Here is a 26,072-nt window from a genome sequence, read left to right as displayed (position 1 = left end):
TGGACAGATGCAGGACATATGGGATTTTCTAATTCAGGGTTCAGAGATGAGAAGTTACAAAGTAGAAATTCAAAAATGGAAAGGGATTTGAGTATTCATTTACAAGTCAGAACTGAAATCCAATCTCTTAGGATAACTGGAATAACTGTTCTTGTATTGTCTTCTCCCTGGGTTGAATTATGTTGTGTCTGGCTGTTGTTTTAATAGTTTTTTTGAAAATATGTATATTGCATTTCGATTATATAGCGGTTTGTGTTTATCATTAAATTGAATGCATGAAAACGACATGATTTAGTTAGTAGTAGTAGTAGAGATGGGCAATTAATGGAAAGATTGACAGATCAAGATCGAGTCGAGTGAAAAAGTAAATTATTTAGGAGAGGTTTTTAAATCGAGAGGTCCTCAGTCAATCCTGTAGTCAATAAAGACATGTAGTTTTTAGCAAAGGTCAGATTTTAGGGGAAGAAATTTGAATATTATTTGTGTTAAATGGCACAGATTAAACATCTGTATAGTTTATGTTCATGAAATCATTACTAAAAGCCATTTTTACTTCACCAACTAAAATTTAATCGAAAATTGAGATTGAGAAAATTGAGAGCGATGAGAAAAAAAAAAAAAATCTTATTTTTTTTTTAATCCATATCACCCAGACCTAGTAGCTCAACACAGCTGCAGTCATACTATAAAGTTCATAATCATAAATTCCCTGATTAGAGATATGTCCAAACTAAATAATCATCAATAATTACTTGCGATTAATTGATTAACTTGTTGCAGAGTCAATAACAATTGTAGAAAAAGATTCAGTTGAAGTCATCTTAATACTATTTTCAGACAATCCGTTTTGACTCTTATCCAAGAGTCATTCTCAATCTCTGTGTATGCCCTGCCCACCGGGCAGGGAGAAAAGATGGAACACTCAATGGACGAATGAGGGATTACAACGACTTGTTCCTCATAACAATTGTTAACTTTCCTTTTCATCCATACAATCCTAATAGCATTCATCTGAAATCTTATCTGAACATCTTTAGCATTGAAGTCATTATTCACACTTGTGCATCAGGGCATACAGTTTCTCTCTGGCCACTTTGAGATACTCTCTCATTTTATCTCATCCTTATGCCTCATCCTTATGCACCCTGCACTTGCAGAAGGCGAAGTAAATGCAGTGTACTGAGAGCCCAGACGATTCATCAGTGTCACAGCAGCCCTCTACTCTGCATCATTACTGACTGCCTAATGGTACAGATCAGTGCAGTTTATTTGCTATAATTAGCCATTTCCATTTGGCCAGCACGAGGTTCAGCGGGCCTGTTACACTTTCTATGCGGCCCCCTGCCATGCCGGGCCGTGCATGTAAAGCTGCACAAACGATTGGGTCTAGCTTGAAAATGCCATTAAGAAAAGGTTATAGGCTCATGAGTTTGACATCCTCCATTGCCTCATGTCAAGCATGTCCAATAATGTCAAGCCTGATTGCAAGGCAAAAAGCTTTGAGCCTTGTGAAACTTAACAAGCTCAGCACTTGTCTGAAGCTGTATATTGTAAATGGTTTGCAGGAAATGTATTGATGGATGTTAAAATTCACTGAATAAGATGAGTGCAACAAGTGCACATGTGCACTGTGTCTTATTGGAGGGGCTGTAGGTTTTAATTACATCATATCCTAATTTGACTTTTTAATTGGTTGAGGATTGTTTGTTTTTAGTGATTATCACAGAAACATTGTGTTCTGCACATTAATGATGGAGTTGAGGCAAAGGATGTATTTTAAGTATGCCCTCAATGGTGCTGTAAGCTCATAGGAAATAAAAACTTGCATCACTAGAGTGAAGTCACCATGTTAAATATAGGAAACTAGTGAATGAGCTCAGCCCCTTCAATCATTTATATGTATGTGGTGTGTTGTTGCAGTCCACTTTCTTCTTTTGTACACTGAAATAGTTTGTTACTAACACATAGATATCTTGGCCACCAGTTCATAGGAGGCAGATTTTAGCTCAAACCATGTAGCATCAGTCACATAGTAGCTGACCAGTAACCACAACTGGCCTGGCCTCCTGCGAATACAATGGGACGATGACAATACATATCGCTTCTTGTCTGATGTTTTTGATTAAGAAAGAATTGGTCTCACTAAAAAGCCTGCTTTTGTGCGTCAAACTACCAAGGAGACTGTGTAGGAAGTAGTGATGCATGGATCGTCTTTTAAGAAATAAAAATTTTGCAGGTTGGGACAGGTCACGAAAGGCTGACCGCTGCTGTTTCACATTTCTGCTGCTCCACGTTTATCGTTGCATCGTCTGCTCTGCTCCTCCCTGCACTGTGCACCTCTGTGTTAAACGCAGGGGTGGATGAGAGAGAGAGACTGTTGGTAGATGCAAATGGAAATACGTATGCTTAGTTCATGTTAAATGATTATTGGTCTATATTAATTTGTGTTATTAAAACGCTTATTGCTCAGGTGCACATTCTAGGTCTACATGTTGTCACCAGTTTAGTGCCTTTTCAGACTGAATCAAAACCGTAGTGTATATAATTATCTTGCACTGCAGAGCGTGTTTAATAGACACTAGGTGATTCAGGGAAAAATCCAGACATCTCTAGTAGCAAGTACTGCTTAGGCAATGCTAGCAGTGGTGTTTACCCGAACAAGCTTGTGCACTTAATAAATCTTGAGGGTAGTAAAACACAGTGCAGTGTGAGTTTCTGTGACCTGCAGTTTATCATGTTAAAAATCTCTTACTCTTCTTTATATTTATAGGTCAACACGCAGAATGATTGAATCTGTAATCTCACAAGACCTTGAGGACCTTGTGGCACAACACGCACACAATTTATTTTGCCTTAAAAATTCACCAGTAAGTTTTCAACGAGCTTCAGATGTGGTTGTTTGTTTGTAGTAAAGTAAAGTAACTAAAAAATTTAAGTTTTCTGTGGGATCAGTATAGTCGTCATATCAAAGAAATATTGTATCCACCTTTGTTTGTTTTCATCATTGAAGAAGACATGCTCAACAAAATAGAATTTTATGAGCTTTTAACCATTTAAAAAAAAAAAATATTTGGAGCTTACTTTGAGTTGTATTTGGAATGATTCAAATATGAATAATCCTGTATTTTCCTGCCCAGAAGAATGTGCACCTGTCTTCCCTGTTCACATGTACCGGTTCTTACTGTATTCTATTTCCTTGAAGGAAAAAAAGTAATTTCTCAGTATCTGAGTGACCCCACCCACAGCAGGGGCACACTCTGGATCTCCTAATTACAAAGGGGGTTAATATTTCAAATGTCAATGTGCACAATGTTGCTCTGTCTGATCATTTCTTCTTTGACCTGTTTTTCCCAAACCACCGGCTGGTCCTGCAGTTGTTCATAAATGATTGCACAGGAGCACTGTTTATGGAAATGATAAACTTTGAAAATGTTTCATGTTGTAAACAGCTAGTGTTTTGAATGTTCTGGACACCATAGCCCCTACGAAGGCTAAATGGTTAAAAATAAGCAGAAGGCGCCATGGATAAATGATGATTCGGTCAGGGCACATAAAAAGTGCAGCCGAGCGGAAATGGCGCAAGGTTCAAAAATACATTTACAAAGACATTTTTTGCATGTACAACATTTTATGTAGAACTAGGGTAGGATATTTTTCTGAAAAAATTGGAAGCTGTAGTAACAACTCGCGTGTCCTGTTTGCCACAGTAAACAGATTAACAAACCCTCCAGATCAGCATCAACATATTTTTTAATGACAAAAGTTCAGGGCATTACAAATGCTATAAATTCCACAACACAGGTAATCACCCTTCGAGGCAACTGCTGTTGTGATTTTGGACGTTACAAGAATACATTGAATTGAATTGAAATGGAACCCTAAAACCACCTAGACACCTGTGTAGGGTAACATACTAGTACAAGTACTTTAAGGTTATGAATGTCCACCCACTTGTAAAGGGGGCGGGGCATTCAGGTTTGATATTGATTAAAGAATTGTTCAAGAATTCAAACATGACACACTGCCTAAGTGTGGGTAAGTTTGAATCGTATTTTTAAGAGAAGAATGGGGCACCAGCCGGATAATCGGCAATTTAACAACTCTAAAATCAGATATCTAGATTAATTAATTAATTACAAATTAATTTGCTCGTTGATCTAAAGGTTTGAGAACGTAACCGTGACATTGACCCCTTTTCTGGAAATGAAGGAACACTTAACCAAATGTGGGTTATGAAGATTTAATGACCAAAGAATTAAACAGATAAATATGAATCAGGAATATGCAAATGAGTCGATAACAGATAGAAAACACTAGACATGATGGTTCTAGATCTATCTAGGTGTTAGAGTTAAGTCTAAGATGAAATTCAGCCAGCCTGTGAAGTGCATTCATACGAACGGAACCAGAAGCTGTGATCCTGAGGAGACGGGCCTGCGTGGGGTCCAAGGGCCTGCGTGGGGTCCAAGGGCCTGCGTGGGGTCCAAGGGCCTGCGTGGGGTCCAAGGGCCTGCTCTGGAGCTCGGCTCTGACGTTGTCTGGCCAAAGGACTGGATCGGTTCTGCGATCTGCGTTCTCCTTGGCTCTGAGGCGTTCTCCTTGGCTCTGAGGCGTTCCTGAATGAAAAGGCCGTCGTGCTGCTCCACCGATGTGGCTGATCTAAAAGGCTGTGGACTTGAAAAAGTTGCAAAAGGTCCTTGCTTGATTTTGCGTGATGCAGCATCAATCACGTTTTTAAAAACGGGCACAGGTTTCTTAGTTCCGGGAGGGAACATTAGCTTCTCTTGGAAAAGTCTTTGTCCTGTAGCGTAGCATCGCTCACGCTAACTAGGCCCGAGGCCTGCTCCTAAGGCCTCATGGACCTTGCTGGTGGGGCCCTGGATGGAGGGTCGAGCTTCGAAAGAAACTCGGATGGAACTCGCTCTGGAGCTCGGATGGAACTGGTCTGTAACTCCCTGCTCTTTCCTTTTGTCTTACCCCGCGGGGGTTTTGGCGCCGTGGCTTCAGCCAATCAGCATACACGCTGGGGTCAGAGCTGATAAGGAGATGAGATCTGGCTTTAGGCCACAAGAGTTACACAAAAGGTAAAATTGTCCACAAAACAAGTTATGAAACAGTTAAAATGACATGTTAAACACGATATCACAATATGTACATGTAAAGTCATCTGGTGGACACGTTTTTGCAATCTGATGATTGTCTATTAAAACCACTAAAGCCGCATAGTCTTTCAGCGTTTTAGCGTTTGTCTTGGAGAGATCGTTACTCTCTGTAATCCAAAAGGAGTCATTTGATGAAAAGTTATTTTCAAAGTTCAGAGCGTCTCTGTTGTCACTATTACATCCTCTTTCTTCTGAGGGGTGTAAAACTCCACACGGGCAGTAGATAACACCTAGCCCGCATTCCTGTCACCATGGCAACAGGGGGAGGACATCTGCATATCCTACACCTGTAACTGACAAAACTGTCCATGAGATCATCATCAGTCTGAGTTCATCTACATGCTGCCTCGATGTGTTACCCACCAGATTTCTAAAATCTGTGCTGAGCAGTTTATTAGTACCACTCACTCACATAGTTAACATGTCGCTTCAATCTGGAACATTCCCAATGTCTTTAAAAACTGCGGTCATAAAGCCTCTCCTAAAGATAAGATAAGATAAGATAAGATAAGATAAGATAAGATAATCCTTTATTGTCCCACATGGGGAAATTTCATTGATGCAACGCAGGAAGATACAGAGGTAGAAACAGAAGAAAAGAACAGAAGAGCAGTCTTGATGCCGCAGTACTGAGTAATTACCGGCCCATCTCTAATCTGCCATTTTTGGGGTCTCTACTATGCATATAACTGAAAGGATTTCATTTGCATTCTTCTCTTTCATGTCTTTAACTGTTTTGTGATTTTAGTGCATTTTTTACTGTTGTGTGAAGCACTTTGAATCGCCTTGTGTAAAAATTGTGCTCCACAAATAAACTTGCCTTGCCTCGTCTTGCCTAATTTGATGCTTTACAATTGTCAGTCGGTGATTCACTGAAAGTGCTGTTTACCTGCTTATTGTTCTCTCTTTAATGGATGTTCAAACGTGATACTTTGTTACTTCAATGCTTTAATTGAATATGCCAAAAATAATGTCTCCCTTCCCGCCTTATTGCCCTTCATTGTTGCAGCTGGGTCTCCCGCAGCTCTCGTTCCTTTTATTCTGTGATATTTAGCATTCTGCTGTATCACCATTCTGTCTGTCACTTAGCGCCTTGCAGTAAAACCCTGCGGTTGTTGTCAGTCTTGTTCAAAGATAAAATGTGACGCACAGAAACAACTTTCCCCATCACAGTTTCATATATTCTTTGCATAACGCTGAAACACATACAATCTAGCAAAGAGAAAATGTCTTACTTGAAAGTTAAAGTTTGGTATGTTGTTTCAAAAGACATTCAAGCAAGCTGAATATATTAGGAGAGTACAAAGCTATTTCTGTTGGTGGTTGTCAGAATGTATAGATAGATAACGCAATGATTAAGGAAGAGCCCTGTTAATGCAATGCTTTTATAATACTCCAAAGCTACCGGCTATGTGCGGAGCCTACGGAAACTGACTTTTTATCAGCCAATGTATAATACTGCAGTTTGAGGGCAAATTAATTCTGTGGATAAGGTCATCTGAAAAGTATGTCTCTGAACTATTAGCATTCTGGCTGTTCTCTTCCTTGTTGTCGACTGGCACACATTAACCTGCCAGTTGCGCTTTATTACTTCATTAGAGTTGCCATGGAAGCTCGAGGGAGTCTCGTCACATACTGGGATTTGGGATTTGATCTGACTCCTAAGTGAGTGAGTTTCAGGGCCCTGTCAACCAACACTGGTGCATTTTTTACTAGAACTCAAGAGAATATTTCCAAGCGGCTCTATAGTATATTTGTCGGCACATTATTTCTGACGATTTTGGAAACATTTATTGCGATTTTCTGTGTTGCAATTGTAATTAGCATTTGAGAGAAGATAGAAATATGAATATATATAAATATGTTATTATTATCTTAAATGATTGATTGTTCCAACTCCAATCGTGATTTTATTTTAATTGTGATATTGTACTGCCCTAATCACAAATTATGCTTTATTTATATGATGTATTTGTTCATTTGATTGGGACAGTATAATATACTGTTATTGAATATACGTGATATACATGCTGTAAACACTCATATTGATTGCAATATAATAATTCTAGGTTCTCGGGGATATTAAAGTGGACACACACACTATAAGCAACTGTTTTGCCCTATATCCATCCATCCATTTTCTACTGCTTGTTCCCTTTCGGGGTCGTGGGTGACTGGAGCCTATCCCAGTGACTTTGGGCCTTAGGCGGGGTGCAGCCTGGACAGTGGCCAACTCGTTGCAGGGCAACACAGAGACACAGACATTCACTAGGGCCAATTTAGAGTTACCAATTTTACCTAACACATGCATGTCTTTGGACAGTGGGAGGAGCCGGAGAACCCGGAGAGAACCCATGAGAGATCATGTGATGTTGGTCTGGTCCAGGAATCGAACCCATGATCTGCTTCTTGGGAGGCAAGAGCGCTAACCGCCTTTGCCACCGTGCACCCCGTTTTACCCTATAAATATATAAATATAAATATAGTTTTGCCCTATATTTATATTTATAATATTTTCTATTTATCTATTATGTAATATCTTTAAACTGAGTCAGTCATTACATTTGCTGCTTTTAACCAAACTGAACCTTATTTAGCCTTACACTCTTCACAGAAGCTGCCTCCACACACTCATGAACACACCAGGTACAGGCCTGCTTTGGAAGAAGCTCGAGCCATTACATTTTGGACCTCGCTAAGTGCACTCTATTGTAAGGTTTAAGGTTTGTGTACATTTGAACAAGCACTGTGTCTGTGGAAAATAATTTCCCATTGGCGACAAAGTTGAAAGTTTGTGTTGTCTGTGTGAGTCCTGCTGAGTGAAGGCTTTTGTCAAATACAATCTAAACAATGCTCCAGATGCTGATTTGGGTGAGGTCTAGTATTTAGCTGGTTTGTCATAATCTTGATAGGCGTGTTTAGAACATTGCCTCTTTTGATGGTTCTGTAGTTCATCTTTTACCAGAGTTGTGCAGCGGTTGACTCATGCAGTGACTCATAGAACATTAAGCACTGATAAAAATGAAACTATTAATAAACAATAAAAACACACAAACATTTATCATCTTTTTTGAAATAAGAGTTAGTGTAAATTAGCATTGGCACTACTCGCCAGTGCTATGTGAGATTAAGTTTATGCTCTTGACTTTGGGTGTTTGGATGGACACTTAGAGCCGCACTCAGCCCAGCAGTGGCACGATGGCTTTTACCACACTGTTCTGGTCACTTGAAAGGTTTTTTCTAGACTGACTCACACAGGGGCAGACAACACATCTGATGTAGTTTGATTTATCTATACTTTGGAACGTTATTATGGAGACATATTTGCACTGCAGGTTTATTATTATTAAAGTTGACCTTGTTCGCTTCATTGGCCCCTGTCCTGCTCAATATACCCGCGCATACACACCGCAACCACTACAGCACCGCCTGTCCAATTTAGCCCACTCAGGCTCATTGTTAAGGGGACATATTGGAAAACCATTAGCTCTCATTATGTTTTATAGCCACCCGATCCCCCTGCACGTCTTTTAATCACAATCCTTCGTCTGTGTGTGCATGCATGTGCACCTGACCGTCTCAGCGCAGCAGACAGCAATGAATGAACCACTTTCCCCTTAATACAAGTGGGACACAGCCTCCCCCACCCCTTTTATGGGTGAGTCAATAGCACAGGCGCCACCTTTATGGCAGTCCATCTGAGCTCCTGCGATGTTGTGTGTTGTGCATTTGTGAACTGGGTTGGCCCATTGAGATCAAATACACAAATACAAAAGGTACTGCTGAAGTGTATGCATCTAGATACTGAGTTGTGTAGTCGATTAATCAGTCGATTGTGTATTAGTCACCCAAAACTTGTATTAGTTATTTTATTGCGATAAGATTTATAAGGGACAACAGAAGACCAGAGTCAGTTTGTAGACTTGGGAGTGAATTATGAGTTTAATCTGACTTTTTACATATAAATACACAGTCCATAGTTTTGAGAACTTTTACCACACACCCGTTTTGGTCGACTAATTGATCAGCAGGGCTTGTTTTTAGTCGACTCAGCCGTAATAGTAATTGTTGTACTGCTTCCACTCAAAGTTGTGATTCAGTGTGTTAATTGTTTTTTTTTACTGGACCAAATTATTGCTTGTTGGGCCATGAAAATTGTGAACACAGGCTAAAGATGCCTTCACACTGTTGTTCTCGGTTTTAGCCCTGGCTTTGTCCATGTTTATTTGAGTTTAGTCTTAGTTTGGTTCCAATTTGAATATGGTGTTTGTGTTTACACCATAAAAGGTCTTTTACAATGCCAAAGTCCAGCTGCAGCAAGAGTTATTCAGACATCTGTTGTTCAGCTTGAACATCATGACAAATCAACATAAACTCAGCATAGACTTTAGATGCAAATTTTTATTCCCAAAAGGACAGAAATGTAGCTTTTCACTTGGAAGCCTACAGTGACCATATGTGCTTCCAGACATATCCTTCTAATGAGAAGAATCAATTCTGAGTGCATAGTCCCTTAACTGTCATCACAGTTCTGTAAAACTCCCATAATCCATCTGTGGCGTGACAGCATTGTAATGGCTTCACTGCTAAAGCTCCTCACTTTGTATTTCTACATCTCTTCTCTTTTTCACTTTTATACTCCCTGTTTTTTTTCTTTTACCCTCAGGACTCAGTTTCACGCTCCTCCCTTGTCTTTCTTCATTTTTCCAATTACATTTTTCCCAGTTAGTCTCCCTTTTTCAGGAAGGGTTTATCAGGATTGTAAATGACTGATACCGCAGCTGCCGAGTTATTGCTGACCATGATGATGCTAATGAAGATACTCTGAATGACGGGGGATTAGGCCGATAGCGATCAGCGTGACAATGGAGTTATTAATGAAGATAGCTATCGTGAGGCTAATAGTTGTGATTTTGACAAAGACAAAGGCGATAATGGTGGCGCTGGCTGGTTTCTGAGCCCTTCCTGTATTTTTCCTCCTCGCCACAGATGGAGAGAGACAGACGGAGGGGACGGACGCCAGTCGAAAGAGAAACACGCGCTCCTCGGCCGGACACCACAAGAACGAAGACACCAGCGACAGCCGGGAGGACGAGGCAGCGGTAAGTGCGGGCCCCGAGTTTGATGCAGGGGCTGTGCCTCTTGCGCTTGTGTTCAAAGGGCAGCTCACAAACTACAGAACCTGAAATGAAACTATTACAATGTGGAAAAAAATATTATACGCTCTATCTAATTTAGAAAAGGTTTGTTTTTTAATATATAGTGCAAATAAAACTTCTAATTGAGCAATGTTAGCGCAATTATTTCAGGAAATGTCATTTAAACAAGTCAAGAACGATGTGGCAGTGGCTGAACTGATGTAATGGTCTCTTCCTCACTCCTTTGTACAGGAAACTCTCTCAATGTTTGATGTAAGCTTCAAAAAATAAGACTTAAGGGGCCGTTATGATCAAAACTTTCCAATTGTGAAACATACACTGTGGCAAAGAAGGCAGTTTTAGATTTTTATTCAAATTCATTCAATCTGTGCCGCACTCCGTATGCAATTATCAAACGCCCTCTTTTCTAGAAATATGTTAATTCTTTTTTGCAGCACATATAGTATCCCTGGGACATCTCAAGAATTTATGAAGACACATCTTTGCACTTATTGTTTCAGTTCATTTGCTTTTGCTTTTCATAAGAAACCATTTAGGGGCAGAATGAGGGCAAAGTCTCTGCTGCTAAAATATGATATTAAGTAAATTGATTTGTGTAAAACGTTCACGTGCATCAACAAATCAACACCGCGCCATTTCTCGTAGTGGCTTGAACACGGCCTTGTGTCTGTATAGAACGTATCAACTGTTGAGATCGACTTCCTCGTGTAAAATGATACAAGTAGAAGGAGGGGCACAATTAATGACGGCGCCCGAGGCAACTTCCGGGATAAGATCAATATCTGGGTCAAATTTAGTAAAAAATCTATTTCATAGTCATTTTCAGTAACTAATCAATTATCAAAAATAATTGTTAGTGTCAGCCCCTTATATATTGAATTCTGTTCATTACTGAATCAGAATGAAGTGCCATTAACTGCGTTTCCTCCCCCTTATTTTAATGCGCATTTTGAAGTATTGCATTAGTAACGTGAGGTGTAAACACCAAATATCACATTTTGAACCCTAAATTCGCATAAAAGTGTATATGTTTGCTTGAGGCAGATTTTATTTTAAGTGCATAACCGTAAAAGCTTTTAGTTGCATAAACTCATGAAGCAAAGATTAAAGCTCACGTGACCGTCGGAGCAGACGCACCGGTGCGGACACAGGAGATGGACAAAACCAAAATAATCCACATGATCTTATCAGGCTGGATGTTTACTGCAAATCTTACAGAAAAGCAGAGCTAAAAAAAAACATTGCTGCATCGCACAAAGCTTGAAGCTCAAGTTAAACACAAAACATGTTGGCCAACTACAACTGGCCCAGAAACACACACCCGCTGTCTAATCTTCATCAGGAGAAACGCCTGGATTGTTTATGTTTGTCTAACATTGAAAGTGTTTGCGAGACTTCAGCGTTTGTTCTTTTAAACTCCTGGTAACTGAAGTTGGCAAAAATAGAGGCAGTAGACTTTGGTTTGGTAGTAAAGCCGTCTTATAGCATTGTTAAAGTGCTAACAATCTGCAAAATGTTGAAAATGTATGAAAAAGTATGCAGCTAACAGTAAAATAACAAAGTGCGTCTCTAGCAAAGCCAAAGCAAACAGCACGTGATGTGCAGGATGGGCGGAGTCTGGACACAGATCCGCTCCTGTAACCAGGTAACAAACACCCAGATATGCGCTCGAGAGAAACTGAACTCAAATGTGTTATTTGCTTTTCCTTTGCAAGATTAGAGAATATTCAAGAGAGTGGAAACGCAGTTAGTGTCAGTTATGTTATGCAGTACAAATACAAAGTACATATTACTTAATCATACAAATCTGGGACATGAGTGAATCATTGAAAGCTTTATTTGTCTTGCAACAAAATCTGGTGCATCTCTCGCCGTCTGTGGTTGCAGTAGACAAAGTCAAAACACTGTAGATGTCGAGCAACAATGGAAGTCAGACTAAAACGATGCAATGATATATCTTATTCCATAAAATGTAGCCGTCTTCAAAATCGATTCAAGCGAAGGCTTTGGGAAGTGTGTTCGCAGAGATAAGCGTCATGAGGGGTTTGTCAGCAGGGGTTTTCTCAGAACACTCCACTAAGTTTAAACCTGCCTGATGGTGTTAGTGCACTGCTTCTGCAACAGTTAAATTGAAAGCGGCTCTCGGAATGAGTCAGTCTTGCATTTTGAAGCTCAAATACTTCACTGCACTGTAAGCAATCTGCTGAAGTGACTAAACTGTGCCAAAAACTTTATAAACTGTGCTTGGTGCATTAAATGCATTAGTCTGTCATTTGTTACATAAATAAGCAGTGACAAATAATGCATCATATTTATTTATGTGCTTTTTGGACACTAAAAGACACTTAACGTTGCATTATTCATTCACTCCACACTGTAGCCAAAGCTGCCCTGGGGCAGACTAATGGAAGCAAGGCTGCCAAAATCAGCCCCTCTGACCACCAACAACAATTCACACGCCTAAGCCAAAGACATTTCCTCTAGCCGCGGTGTTCCAGCGCTCTCCCATTTAACTACTACCCTGGCCCTGTCCTGCTCAGCTTCTCGTCTGCCAGACATGGATCAGACATGAAATAAATAATCATCACCTGCAAAAAAGTGTTGGTTTGGGGTGAATCACTATAACATATAGACCTTATAAATAAAACAATGTGATCAGTGTTTCAACCTCACTCTTAAAGCTCTTTGATGAAGTGACTAAACTCTAATGGAAAGTTTAGGAGCCATTTCTCTTATAAATGAGCAGTGATACATGAGTCTGCAGTAATGATCATCGCTAGCATTAAGTGTGTTTATACACAGCGTGTAAACATTTTAAATTATACCAATTAAAATATACAGGAGATAGAATTGCCTGCTGTGCAAGGTGCTTATTGGTATTTATGATGTGCTGGCCGCAAGAGCGGGCTCTACTTCTATTTTATACAACAACACTTGTGTTTTCCTGTGAGAGACTGGGGTTATAACCTTTAGGCTTCATCTCGAAAACACCACTTCCTTCATCTATAACGTACTTGGCCATTAACAGCTTTTTGTTGTGACAATCTTTTGACCTGTGAGTGCTCAATATACAGTGTTTTAGGTTTCATAGCCTCCTGAATTTGCTGGCCATTCCCCACCACCACTGTGAAATTCAAAAGCAACATAATTGACACTTTGGTGGAATGAAGGCTGATTCAGCCCAAGCACTTTGAAAATGTCAACGTTAAAGGTCAGAACTGTAATGTGTCTGTTGGTCTTCTAGATGGACCAAGCTAAAAGCAGATGTGGGCTGTGTCTCATGGTGTAAGACAGATCTTACTTTCATGTGTACGACGTACTCTCATGGTTCAGAGAGGATTAGATGATGTCATCATTTCAGATAGAGGGCGCGGCCTATACAACCCTAAAGGAGTTTCGCTGTGACTGCCACTTTGAAAGAAATATTTGATTTTACGATCCACAAAGTACCATGTTATTATTTGTTTGGGATTTGCTCCACAATTTTGACACCCTTTTTGATCCTTTTTGATAATTTTGACACACTTTAATATTATGGGTCCTTTTAACTGGCAACAACCACATCTTTGGGACAGAATAATGGCACCAAATTCTTACACTATTGTGAAAAATATATAAAAAATAATTTAATCTGAGAGAAGAACAGAGAAGACATAGATTTGTGGATTACAGAGACAATAACCTTGAACCAGGTCAACAGAGCTGAGTTAAACAGAGAATTCTACCATAGATGTCTGACCTGTCGTACATCATCGAGTATCCAGAGAATGACATAGCTCAGTAGGTGAATAGGTACATTGAAAGGCCTTACTTTCAGTGCTGCTGTTACTTTGTTCATCTTTTATTAGTACTTAAAATAAATTACTGAGTGATTAATCAACACATTGAGACTCCTCCCACAATCATTACCGTAATGCTTCTACAACCTCTACTTGTAATTTTGCTAATAGAACTGTATTAATGAACATCAACTATCGATACTCACTGACAAAATATCTATATATGATGCCACTTAAAAAGAGACAGACTTATCTTAACCCTTTTTTTTTTTTTTTTTTAAATATACAATATAAAACATCAAACATGACACAAAGAGTGAACAAGCATATTAACACAAGACATTCAAAGACTAAATTTAAACTGTGGATGGGGAGAAACACCAGAATCCCGACCCTTTTTTCCGTCATCGTTTGTAATTATACTTATACTGTGCTTTTGGTAAAGACACGTTGTTTCTGTGAGCGAGACACAGGAAATACTTTTGTGATAAATCCTTTGGGGTGTGAAATCAGATGGCTGGCATCAAAGAGAAAACATCACAGGACGCTTTAATCAATTGATTTTCGAGGTAGAAAAAGGACTTGAAGCTAAAGAAAAAGGGGGCCAAAGAGAAGGACGCGATGATGGAAGGTGCTAGAGGACATTGTGGAGATGAAGATCGGCGGAGGCGTGTGTGGAGGTGTGGAGGAAGTAATTACTCTGCTCTGCTCCTCATGGGATGATGAGCCGCAAATGTTTACCTCTCACTCTGCCCTAAATCATCACACTTTAAATACTTGACAGTGAGTGTCAGCACCCACGATTAAAGGGATCCTTTATGGCTCATTCATCTTCTGTTTGACAGAGCCTCAATATGTCTGCCTCTGCTGTTCCAAAGTTAAAGTAATCTTTAATTTTGAGCTTTAAATAACCTAATCATATAATAGTCATTGGTTGCAGTGACTTTGTTCATTTTTATTTCAATGCATAAACATAGGTATCGAGTCCAAATCAATGAAGATAATAACATACTCTGATTTGTGTGGTATTTCCTTAGGCATGTTGACAAGGAAATCATTATTTATCTGCGTGAATATAATAATTGATTCAAATAAATCAAGCAAGAAAATAAATAAATAAACAAACGCAAGTTCAAAAAGGAGTGGGTGAAAGTTTAAACGTATTTAGTCCCACCCGTTTTGCCCCCTGTTCAGTAACACATTTTTATTATGCATTTGGTTCCCTTATACTGGTAATTGAATCAAAATATATTCACTAGATGTGTGTGTTTTAGAGTTATTTAGATCGTCAAACACATGTTTGTGTAGAAAATATATTCTCCCCTCGATCAACTCGATAACAAGACAATAAAAATAGTTGATATTTTTTTATCTCCCAATTGTTTAAGGATGTTATGAATCTCAATTAAAATGTGGTTCAATGCACAGTCCTAATGCATAAATGTCTTTCAAAAAATGTATAGATGTCAACTTCACAAACGTGCAGAAATAGTATTTTAACATACACTTTTTGGAAATATTATTCTGCAAATTTATTATACATTTTCAAGTCAAGTTCATTATTATTGTTATCATTTGTGTTGTTAGGGTTACAGTTAGTCATCATCATCATAGCCGCAAGCGGCAATGATCGGCCCTCGCCACGCCGCAAGAAGAGGGGGCGCTAACGCGCCCCAATTGTCCTTTTATTACGCCTACTGCTGAATCTGTGACGCTGTCACATCTTCTCCCCTTTGTTCTACCATCAAAAAGCAATTTTATTTTGAATTCTTGGCAAAATGTGCGGCTTTGCCGCACAGACACCGTGACTCTTTGAATAAAAATGTGGATAACTTTTGAGGGTCCACCCCTGAAGATGAGTCTCACCAAATTTCAGGTTAATATGTCTAACGCCCTAAGAGGAGTTTGTGAAAGTCTTAAGTGTACCCATGTTCTGGCGATTTCCCCATTGGAATAACATGGAAGGTTTCGGTCATAATTGTTACGGCAAAGCCATAACAATTATGACATGAGTCATTGACATTTTTGATGGGGATGCCAAAATTGAGTTGTGTGTCAAATTTCATATAATTTCGCAAAACTAAATATTTAACCTCCATATAAAATCTGTAGGGGGCGCTGTGGCTCCAAATTAATTTATTTCACTTCACGTAGGTTTAGGGCAAAGAGTTTAACAACTGATTCTAATTTGACGCAATTCGGACTTTATCTGCGCAAACGGCAGAAATGTTAAATTTGGGAGATTTCTGAAATTCTTGCTACAGTTTGTGGCTTCGCCGCACAGAGACCGTGACAGGTATCAATGTAATTTGGATAACTTTTGATGTCCCACTCCTCAGTAGCATTTTCACCAAATTTCAGCTTTTTAGGGCCACCGCCCTGGGAGGAGTTCGTAAAAGTACGACGTTTGGAAAAACTCCGAAGTCATGTTTAGCCATTTTTGAAGCAATATGGCCGACATTTGGTTGGGCGGACGGCGTTGCCGTAATAATATTTTTTACTTCTCTTGTCACCATCTACCTCTGCGCCAAATTTCATGATTCTACGATCAGATTTTTTTGGGGTCATTTCCCATCTCTCAATGCATTTTTGGTACTGTAGAAATATCCACATTAGCCAAGGGGAAATAACGCTGATTGGAGCGGACAGTATGGGCCGTTGATTCCGGTTAGAGAATCAGGGGAAACTGGATTGATTGAGAATGTCCTTTAATTTGTACATATTACAAATTGGTGGTGTGTGTGGTCTGGGAACAGAAAGACAGTAAACATGAATTAAGTCACATTACTAAACTTCTACATTGCACAGTATATGCGGTATAGAACTCGGGTTACATTAGTAACCTACATATGCGCCGATGACGGAGCTATTTTTAGAACAAGCTAGTTGACGGCGAAAACAGCGATAAGTAATGGATCGCGGCAGTTTAGCTGAATACAGTGCATTAACTGTCAAAGATAAGGATAAACATCAACAATATACAATTGATAAACATTAACACGACCAAATACTCACTTTTATAGTAATTACGCACACAATATGTGGTGCTGCTGAATAGTTAGCTTGAATAGTAACAGTAAAAGAGGGCCGTCCAGAAACACGGAACTAAACTTTGGTTCCCCCCTTAGTCTTTCTGACACAGCCGCCCCCAATTGTCAGTCAGGATAATTGTCCATCACCAGAAAGACTATCAGGAGCGCTGTCGTCTTCTTCCACCAGCGGAGGAAGAGGAATCAGCCTGACGACCGGACGGGTGTAGGTCTTCTCTCTCACCTTCACGGCCGCTGTACGTACCCGACCATCTGGTGCAGGGAATGTCTCTGTCACTGTGCCCACGGGCCAGGATGCTCTCGGGAAGCGAGGATCTACGATGAGGACCACCTGTCCAACGCGGAGCTCCTTCACGTCAGTCTTCCACTTTCGTCGATCTTGTAGACCAGGTAGGTACTGGCGGATGAAGGATGACCAGAAGTTGTCGGCGAGCACCTGACTGTGTCTCCATCGGCGTCTTCCCAGCAGGTCTTCACTGTCGTAGAGAGCTTGTGGAAGTGACGAATCTTTGCGTCCCATAAGCGGCATGTTGGGTGTTACCGGGTCAGGATCTGCGACATCGGCTGAGACATATCCAAGTGGCTTGGAGTTCAGGATGCCTTCCACCTCGATGAGTAGGGTGCGCAGGACCGGCTCAGGAACAACTTGCTCCTTTAGAATGACTCTAAGGGAAGCCTTTATCGACTTGACCTCCCTCTCCCACGTCCCTCCAAAGTGGGGAGCAGCTGGGGGATTGAACCGGAACTTGATTCTATGTTCTGCAAGATGTTTTTGGAGTTGAGGGTTCATGGCTTGAAAGGCCTCTTGAAGTTCCCGACAGCCACCAGTGAAGTTTGTGCCATTGTCACAGAGTATCTCAAATGGCTTCCCACGACGGGCAACAAAGCGGCGGAGGCAAAGCAGGAAAGTGTCAGAGTCCAAGCCTTCAAGTAGATCTAAGTGAAGGCACCTTGTTGTCATACATTTGAATAGAATGCCCCATCTTTTTTCTTGGCGGCGACCAGTCTTCACAAGGAATGGACCGAAGCAGTCAACTCCCACAGAGTAGAATGGTGGTTTGTAGAGCCGCAGTCTTGCCGGTGGGAGATCTGCCATTCTTGGAGTTTGGGGTTTGGCACGCCAAAATTGGCATTCACGGCAGCCGTACTGGTGTTTGCGGATAGCCTCACGTCCTCTTAGGATCCAGTACTGGCGTCGCAACTCCGCAAGGACACGTTCAGCACCCGGGTGGTGGAGCCGTTCGTCGCCGTCTTTGATAAGCAACTTGGTGATAGGGTGTCTTGAGTCTAAAACAATTGGATGGATGGTTTCAGTTTCGAGGTCAGCCGCCCGTCGAAGCCTGCCACCAACTCGGATTAGACCAGTTGCTTGCTCGTACTCTGGAGCGAGGGAACTGAGCCTGCTATCTCTAGGAATTGGACGAAGGGTCTTGAGTGCTTTAACTTCTGCCGGGAAGGACTCAACTTGGGGGCTTGAACTAGCAGGGCTCTTTCAGCTGCAATGAAGTCTGAAGCTTCGATATTGACTTCAGGCGTAGCCGCCCCGTGACGGGACTGCTGAGTGGCTCGAACTAATTCTGTCCAGGTGTGGAACTTACTGGAGTCAGGAAGCTGGGGGCTAGGTGGCACTGTAACAACTCCGATGATGGCACTTTTCTTTAGCTCGCGTTGATCAGGTTCAGCAGCAGCGGTAGGCATAGTTGGCCACCGGTCTTGAGTTTCAGTGAGGAATGTAGGACCAAATCTCCACTGGCGATGGCACAGCAGCTCTTTCAAGGTGAGGCCCCTGGTTATGTGATCTGCAGGGTTACGAGGCGAGTCAACATACCTCCAGCTTGTAAGGTCGGTCAACGTCTGGATTTCCGCTACCCGCGTTCCAACAAACACCTTGTAGCGGCAGGACTCTGATTGTAGCCAGTGGAGTACAGTGGTGGAATCGGACCAGCAGATGACTTGGTGGATTGGAATGGTGAGCTCGGTCTCAATAAGCTTGACAAGTTGTGCACCAGTTAGTGCTGCGCTGAGTTCAAGGCGAGGAATGGAGAGGCACTTCTTCGGGGCTACTCTGGAACGGGCTAGGATGAAGGCAATATGGACATTACCTTGGTCATCAGTGGTTCGCAGGTAAGCGACTGAACTGTATGCCCTCTCCGAAGCATCACAGAACACATGGAGCTCCCTGGTCACTGTGGAAGTATCAGCATTTGGAGGCATGTAAGCTCTGGGGAACTGCACTTGAAGGAGATTGGGGAGCTCTTTGACCCAGGCAAGCCACTGCTCTTTAAGCTGTTGGTGTTCGATTGGGTCATCCCAGCTGAGGTCTTGCTTCCAGAGGTCCTGGATTAGAACCTTTGCTCTAGTTGTGAATGGTATTATGAACCCCAATGGATCATATTGGCTTGCAAGAGTCTTGTACAGGTTTCTGAGCGTGAGTTGAAGAGGCTCTTGTAGGCGGTGTCGATAACCCATGGTGTCATCAAGGCAGTTCCACTGCAGTCCAAGTGTAGACTCGTTCAGATCAGCGCTATGGCGGGACAGCCACAGTTCACTGCTGACAGATCTAGCTTCGGTGGGCAAGTGCTCAATGACTGAAGGCAGGTTGCTTGCCCACTGCCTGATCTCAAAACCACCTTCTGCGAGAAGTTGGCACAGTCCATCCACGACAGCCTTGGCATGAGCAGGGTCTGGTGTACTGTAGAGACAGTTGTCAACATAGAATGCCTGGGTCACTACTTCGGCAAGACCTGATGGGTTGGCTTGAGAGTCTAGGACATGGCGCTGCAGAGCATAGGTTGCGCAGCATGGACTGCAGGTGGTCCCAAAAGGCAGGACCTGCCACTCATAGATGTCGGGCTCCTCCTCTCGCTGCATATTTCTCCACAAGAAGCGCATGATGGGTTTGTCAGCAGCAAGCAGGAGTACCTGGTGAAACATACTTCGAATGTCACCGCTGATTGCCACACTGTGCTGGCGAAATCTAAGAAGCACGCCAAGCAAGGTTGGTCCTAGGGTTGGCCCTGGAAGCAGTTGCTCATTCAAAGTTTGGCCTTTGTATTGAAATGAGCAGTTGAAGACTATACGGTCCTTGCCGTTATGGTGCACAATGTGGTGCGGGATGTACCAGGACTCTGTGGACTTGCATGCTTCTTCAGGTGAGATCCTTGCTACATAGCCTGCTGCCTTGAGCTTCTGGATTTCTGAGCAATAGGTGGCGGCCTTTACTGGGTCTTTGGCAAGTCTACGTTCGGTGCTGCGGAGACTTGGCAGTGCTGCTTCTTTGGGCGCTTGAAGAGGGATCGGTGGAAAGCGGCGGAGGAGCGGTGTGGCATAGCGCAGGGTACCCTCATTGTCTATTCTAACTGTAGATGTTTGGAGAAGGTCGAGGGCTTGCTGGTCAAGCTTAGACCTGGTTACCGCTTTCTCACAGTAAGGCAGGGTGTCAAGTTGCCAGAGGCGCTGCACGTGCTGGAGTAACTCCGTGTTGGCTGCAGCTGTAGCAATATGCAGGCATTGGGTCGGATTATGAGCTGTTTGGATTGGAGTCATGGGACCTTGAAGGCACCAGCCGAGACGAGTGCAGACAGCAACAGGGCCATCTGGAGAGCCTTGTATAATTGGCATGACGGGACTGATGAGGTGGCACATATCCGAACCAATGAGGATGAGTGGACGCACACGGTCGACAGCTTGAAGTGGGATGCCTTGTAAGTGTCTGTGAGCCCGCTGGAGAGCAGCGATAGGGTAGTTGTGCTCCGCAAAGCATAGTCCATCAGCTGAAAATGCATTGGAGATGAGATACTTCTCATTGGGCTTGGAAAGAGGAGAGACTTGAAAGGAAACTGTCAGGCCTTCTAACTGTTTGACATTCTGGTGTATTGTCTGGATGGGAAGAGTCTCTGGAACTCCAGAAAGATTGAGGGACTGGAGGACTGGTGATAAGACGATTGTCCTCTCAGAGCCGTCGTCTAGAATTGCAGGTGCTTCCACTGACCGCTTGCCATTGTGAATGAGGATCTTTACCACCTTTAGCATCACTCGCTGCGTACGGTTGGGTTGGTCAAGGTAGGCCTTTGTTGATCCTGGGCTCATTGTCAGGACAGCATTGGAGGTGTCACGGATGGAGTCATGAAGTATTGTGAGATGTTGCTCTTTACACACTTTGCAGGGCCGTTTGAGGTTGCAGCTCTCTACCGCATGACTGCGCCCACATTTCCAGCAGCGGTTTCCATCTTTGATCCAACTGACTATCTGGTTGGGTGTGAGCTTCTTAAAGTTATCACAGGAGTTCAGGTAGTGATCTTTGTTGTTGCAATGCGGACAGTAGGGCTGTGACTTTGAAGCCGGCTTGGACTGGGCAGGTTTAGAGTGAGTTGACTCTTCCTTCACTGTGAGAAGCACAGGTGTGGACCGCTCTCTGTAGGTTGTAGAAGGGAAGCTCTTTGTAGATTTAGCTGGTTTACTTGACTCAGTCTGGTAGAGGGCTGCGGCACGACTTGAAATGCGTTTGGCTTGAGACTTGACTTGGAGCCAGTCAGCTAGGTCAGGAAGCGTGTAGGTGCGGTCTGAACCTGATTGCAGAATCCCTCGGTTAAGACAATACTCCACAAAGCCGTCACGGTAAGAAGGGGGCAGCTTACTTAGCAGCCGGTCAACGTGCGACCCGCACATGAGCTCCACGCCGTTGTGTCCTTCAAGAGTTTTCAGCATACCCACTAGGGCTTGGATGGACAGAGCAAAGAGGTCGAAACTGTTGGCATCACTTGTCTTAAGTGCAGGAGAGTTTAGGATGGCGCCGAGCTCGGACTGGATAAGCTGCCTTGGTTGACCATACTTATCTTGTAGTGCGTTGAGTGCAGCGGTATACGGGCTTGAGTGATGCATGTATGCCTTTGCGAGTTGAAGAGCGCTCGGAAGCTTCAGATGGCTTAGCAACACTTGGTATTTGTATTGCTCACTGAGATGGCTGTGGTTACTGAGCAGACTATCTAGTGCCATCTTTAGGAGGGCAAAGTCACTCTCACGACCGCTCTCAAACACAGGCAGCATGGGCTTGGGGATGCCAAAGGCAGAGGCAATTAGCATTTCTGCTCCGAGTTGTGGTTGTAGACCAGGATAGGGCGCAGGTGCTGGTAAGGGAGCCTGGATGGGATAAGATGTGGCCGGAGGCTGCTCCCACTTGCAATATGCTATTGGCGGTTTTGGCTGCACTGCGTTTGTGTTGACGAGAGTGGGGTGCGATGCAGAGTTTAACTCTGTTGCTTGAATTAGAGTACTTTGCTGCTGCGCAGGTGAAGCTGTAGCTGCTGGTTGAGGCTGATAGGGGCTCGAGGAGTTGCTGTTAGTACTGAGCATTGACGTGACCAGTTTGGCTAGTTCAACATCAGTCTGTAGCTGCTGGAGTCTGCGGCTTTGGTCGAGGCGTTTGCTCAGGGCCTCTTTAGCTTGAAGGGCTTCCTCTTGTGCTCGTTGAGCAGCTTTAGCTTGGGTCTGTAGTTGATGAAGTTCCCGCTCTGCCTGTACATCCTCTTCCATCTGTCTCCGGAGGTTAACAAGTTCAAGTTGTTTAGCATTCTCTTCCAGTATTGCAGCTTGTATGGGAGAGAGACCATCTTGTGGGTAATGACCAATAGAGTAAGTCGTGTGTCTCCCTGAGCGTGAGCTGAAGCCAGATACAGAGCTGTGGGCTCTCCTCGAGGTGCTTCTGTGTTTGCTGCTGTAGCTGGATGAAGCGTTTGGAGGATGTGAGCTGTGTACGCCATAGTTGACTTCATAGTCCATCAGATGTGAGGGTAGACGGGCTTCTCTCTGGGGCCTGGTAAGTTCCTCTTCCATGGGTGCTGCGTGGTCCATACTGCTAAAGCGTAGCTCCAATCCAGGCTCGAAGGACCAGAATTTAATGTAGAAATATCCACATTAGCCAAGGGGAAATAACGCTGATTGGAGCGGACAGTATGGGCCGTTGATTCCGGTTAGAGAATCAGGGGAAACTGGATTGATTGAGAATGTCCTTTAATTTGTACATATTACAAATTGGTGGTGTGTGTGGTCTGGGAACAGAAAGACAGTAAACATGAATTAAGTCACATTACTAAACTTCTACATTGCACAGTATATGCGGTATAGAACTCGGGTTACATTAGTAACCTACATATGCGCCGATGACGGAGCTATTTTTAGAACAAGCTAGTTGACGGCGAAAACAGCGATAAGTAATGGATCGCGGCAGTTTAGCTGAATACAGTGCATTAACTGTCAAAGATAAGGATAAACATCAACAATATACAATTGATAAACATTAACACGACCAAATACTCACTTTTATAGTAATTACGCACACAATATGTGGTGCTGCTGAATAGTTAGCTTGAATAGTAACAGTAAAAGAGGGCCGTCCAGAAACACGGAACTAAACTTTGGTTCCCCCCTTAGTCTTTCTGACAGGTACATTTGGGCCAATTTTTTTATTTTAGAAAAGGGAAATAGCCAGAATGTAGAGAGGCACGATTTTTAGAGGTTTGAAATTTTTTGTGACTTTTCGTCAATGTTCACTGGGTGAAAAATAGGGGGGTTGGTCCCGAGAAGAAAGAAAGAAAGAAAGAAAGAAGAAAGAAGAAAGAATAATATTCCGATGCGAAAACAATGTTTCCCATTTTCCAAATATCATAAACTATACATTTTCGGAAAGTGCTCGCGCTTTCCTACCTCATGGTGTGGGTCCCTGGTCACTGACGGGTACTTTCGTTAATTTTGAGTGGGCTCTGCCCACTTTGTGTTTTTGGCCCTCTATACAGTAATAATGTTCAATTTTTGCATTACATGCTTATATGCACGGAACATGCAAGAGATGGGGAACGTATTCGTGAGCTACTTAGCGCAAATGAGTGCTTTATATGGGGATGACGACCGCGAAGCGGTCGTCATCCCAATGTAAAGTGCTCGTTTAGTGCGCACTTTTGCACGGGCTTCGCCCGTTTACAACGGTAAAGTTCCATTTTCCTACTAATTAGTATGCACGGGGCGTGCATGAGTGAAGGAGTGCGTTAGTGAGTGTTTGGAAGTGGGCGAGCGCTTCGCGCTCGATTTCGTGCGCACTACGTGCGCACCTTCGCAGCCGTGCTTCGCACGGCCTTACGAGATTAATAGGCCTCTCGCCAGCTTGTGGCGCTCGGGCCTAATAATGAAAAGAACTGTTTCAACATTTGATTGTAGCATATATATTGCTGATTAAGAACCTACTGTGTGACATGGGACTGTTGGTCATTTGCTCCTTCACAGAAATGTCCAATAATGTCTTTGAAACATTAAATCTAATACTGTTGTTTGGGACCCTAACACACCTTGATGCCCCCTGACACATTGGTCCCACGCGCCTGTCGCATATTAATAACACAGAGGAATGTAATTGGCCAGTTAAACGGGGCAATACCTCACCAATGAGTGGGTTCGAGGTGGAGCACTGCTGATATTTCGGAGGTGGAAAGAGCGAAAAGGCTGCACCTTTGTCTTTACTTTGCTGGAGATTTTTAATCATTATGGCAATTTTACTGCGCTCCATAAACTTGAGAAGCTCGGCCTCATTGTTAACCTCCAATTTCTCACGGGGCTGTAAATATTGCTGCCCACTGTGCAATGGCCTTGCTGATAGTTTATTGGGGGTGGGACAGGACACTGGTGACCCGTATGAGAGTGATGAGAAGCAGAGAGCCTGGACTGGACAGTAAATAAACACTCGCCGTTTATTGGCACAGGTTTGTGGGTAAAGAATAGTTACGTTTTGAGATATAATATATTAAAATATTGATTATAATATTATTATTATTGTTGTTGTTGTATATAGTTTGTAATTATACAACATTTTCAAACTAGTAATTAATTAAGTACATTTTAACCCTTTTCACAGATAAAATCACAAAATGCTTGATATTGAAAAATATAAATAGGTAAAATACAGGGTAAATTGAAAATAAAGCAACAACCCAGTCAACTACAACCAGTGAAATAAGACTTCAGCTAAATTGTCCTGAAAGGAGGGCCACATATTATTGCATGTGGGTAATTTAGTCCTTTCATATTTGTAATTTAAAGACACATTTTAGTACATTATTGTTGGCTGGCCTAAACAAATTCCTAAACTATTTGATTAAGATAAGATAAGATAAGATATTCCTTTATTGTCCCACATGGGGAAATTTCACTGGTGCAACGCAGGTAGATAGAGGTAGATACAGAAGAACAGATCACTTATAGGAAGTCTGAAAAACACTTTCAGTAGAAGATCTCCTATAAAAAACTCCCATAGACAAATAAATAAATAAATACATAAATACCATTGCATGTGATCACGACAGTAATTGCACATGAATATGTGTCACGACAGCACATAGATTGCACATGAATTTCACAGTAATTGCACATGAATTGCACATGAATTCCAACAGCAATTGCACATATGACAGAATTGCACATCAGTATTAGGTTAGGTCAGTATTGCGAGTGTTCAGTACTAACAGTTTTTGTTATAAAGTCTGACAGCAGCAGTAAGGAAAGACCTACGGAACCTTTCCTTCACACATCGAGGGTGGATCAGTCTCTCACTGAAGCTGCTCTCCAGAGCGGAGAGAGTGTCCTGCAGGGGGTGACAATCATGGTCCAGCATAGATGTGAATCTAGCCAGGACCCTCCTGTCCCCCACCTCCTGCACCGAGTCCAGAGCACAGCCCAGGACGGAGCTGGAGTTCTTGATGACTCTCTCTGTGATGCTGCTGCTCCAGCAGGCCACACCGTACAGGAGGGCCGATGCCACCACAGAGTCGTAGAAGGTCTTCAGGAGTGGCCCTGTCACTCCAAAAGACCTGAGTCTCCTCAGGAGGTAGAGCCGACTCTGGCTCTTCCTGTACAGTGCGTCTGTGTTATGAGTCCAGT

The 26,072-nt window shown here is 42.6% G+C and overlaps 1 protein-coding gene across 1 annotated transcript in view; it reads left to right on the top strand.

The window, feature by feature from the left end:
• Positions 1-26,072, top strand: part of b4galnt4a (beta-1,4-N-acetyl-galactosaminyl transferase 4a) — a 149,388-nt gene that overhangs the window by 19,888 nt on the left and 103,428 nt on the right. The window contains exon 2 of the mRNA XM_072436028.1: positions 10,152-10,264. Within this exon, the coding sequence (XP_072292129.1) occupies positions 10,152-10,264 (113 nt within the window). The remainder of the gene's footprint in view (positions 1-10,151; positions 10,265-26,072) is intronic.

Source organism: Eucyclogobius newberryi, unplaced genomic scaffold (assembly GCF_026437365.1).
Source record: "Eucyclogobius newberryi isolate DKJ021-1_F unplaced genomic scaffold, fEucNew1.0.hap1 SCAF_7, whole genome shotgun sequence".
In the NCBI taxonomy this organism is placed as follows: Eukaryota; Metazoa; Chordata; class Actinopteri; order Gobiiformes; family Gobiidae; genus Eucyclogobius; species Eucyclogobius newberryi.
The sequence above is the reverse complement of the archived record's forward strand: the minus strand, read 5'-3'. Positions and strand labels throughout refer to the sequence as shown.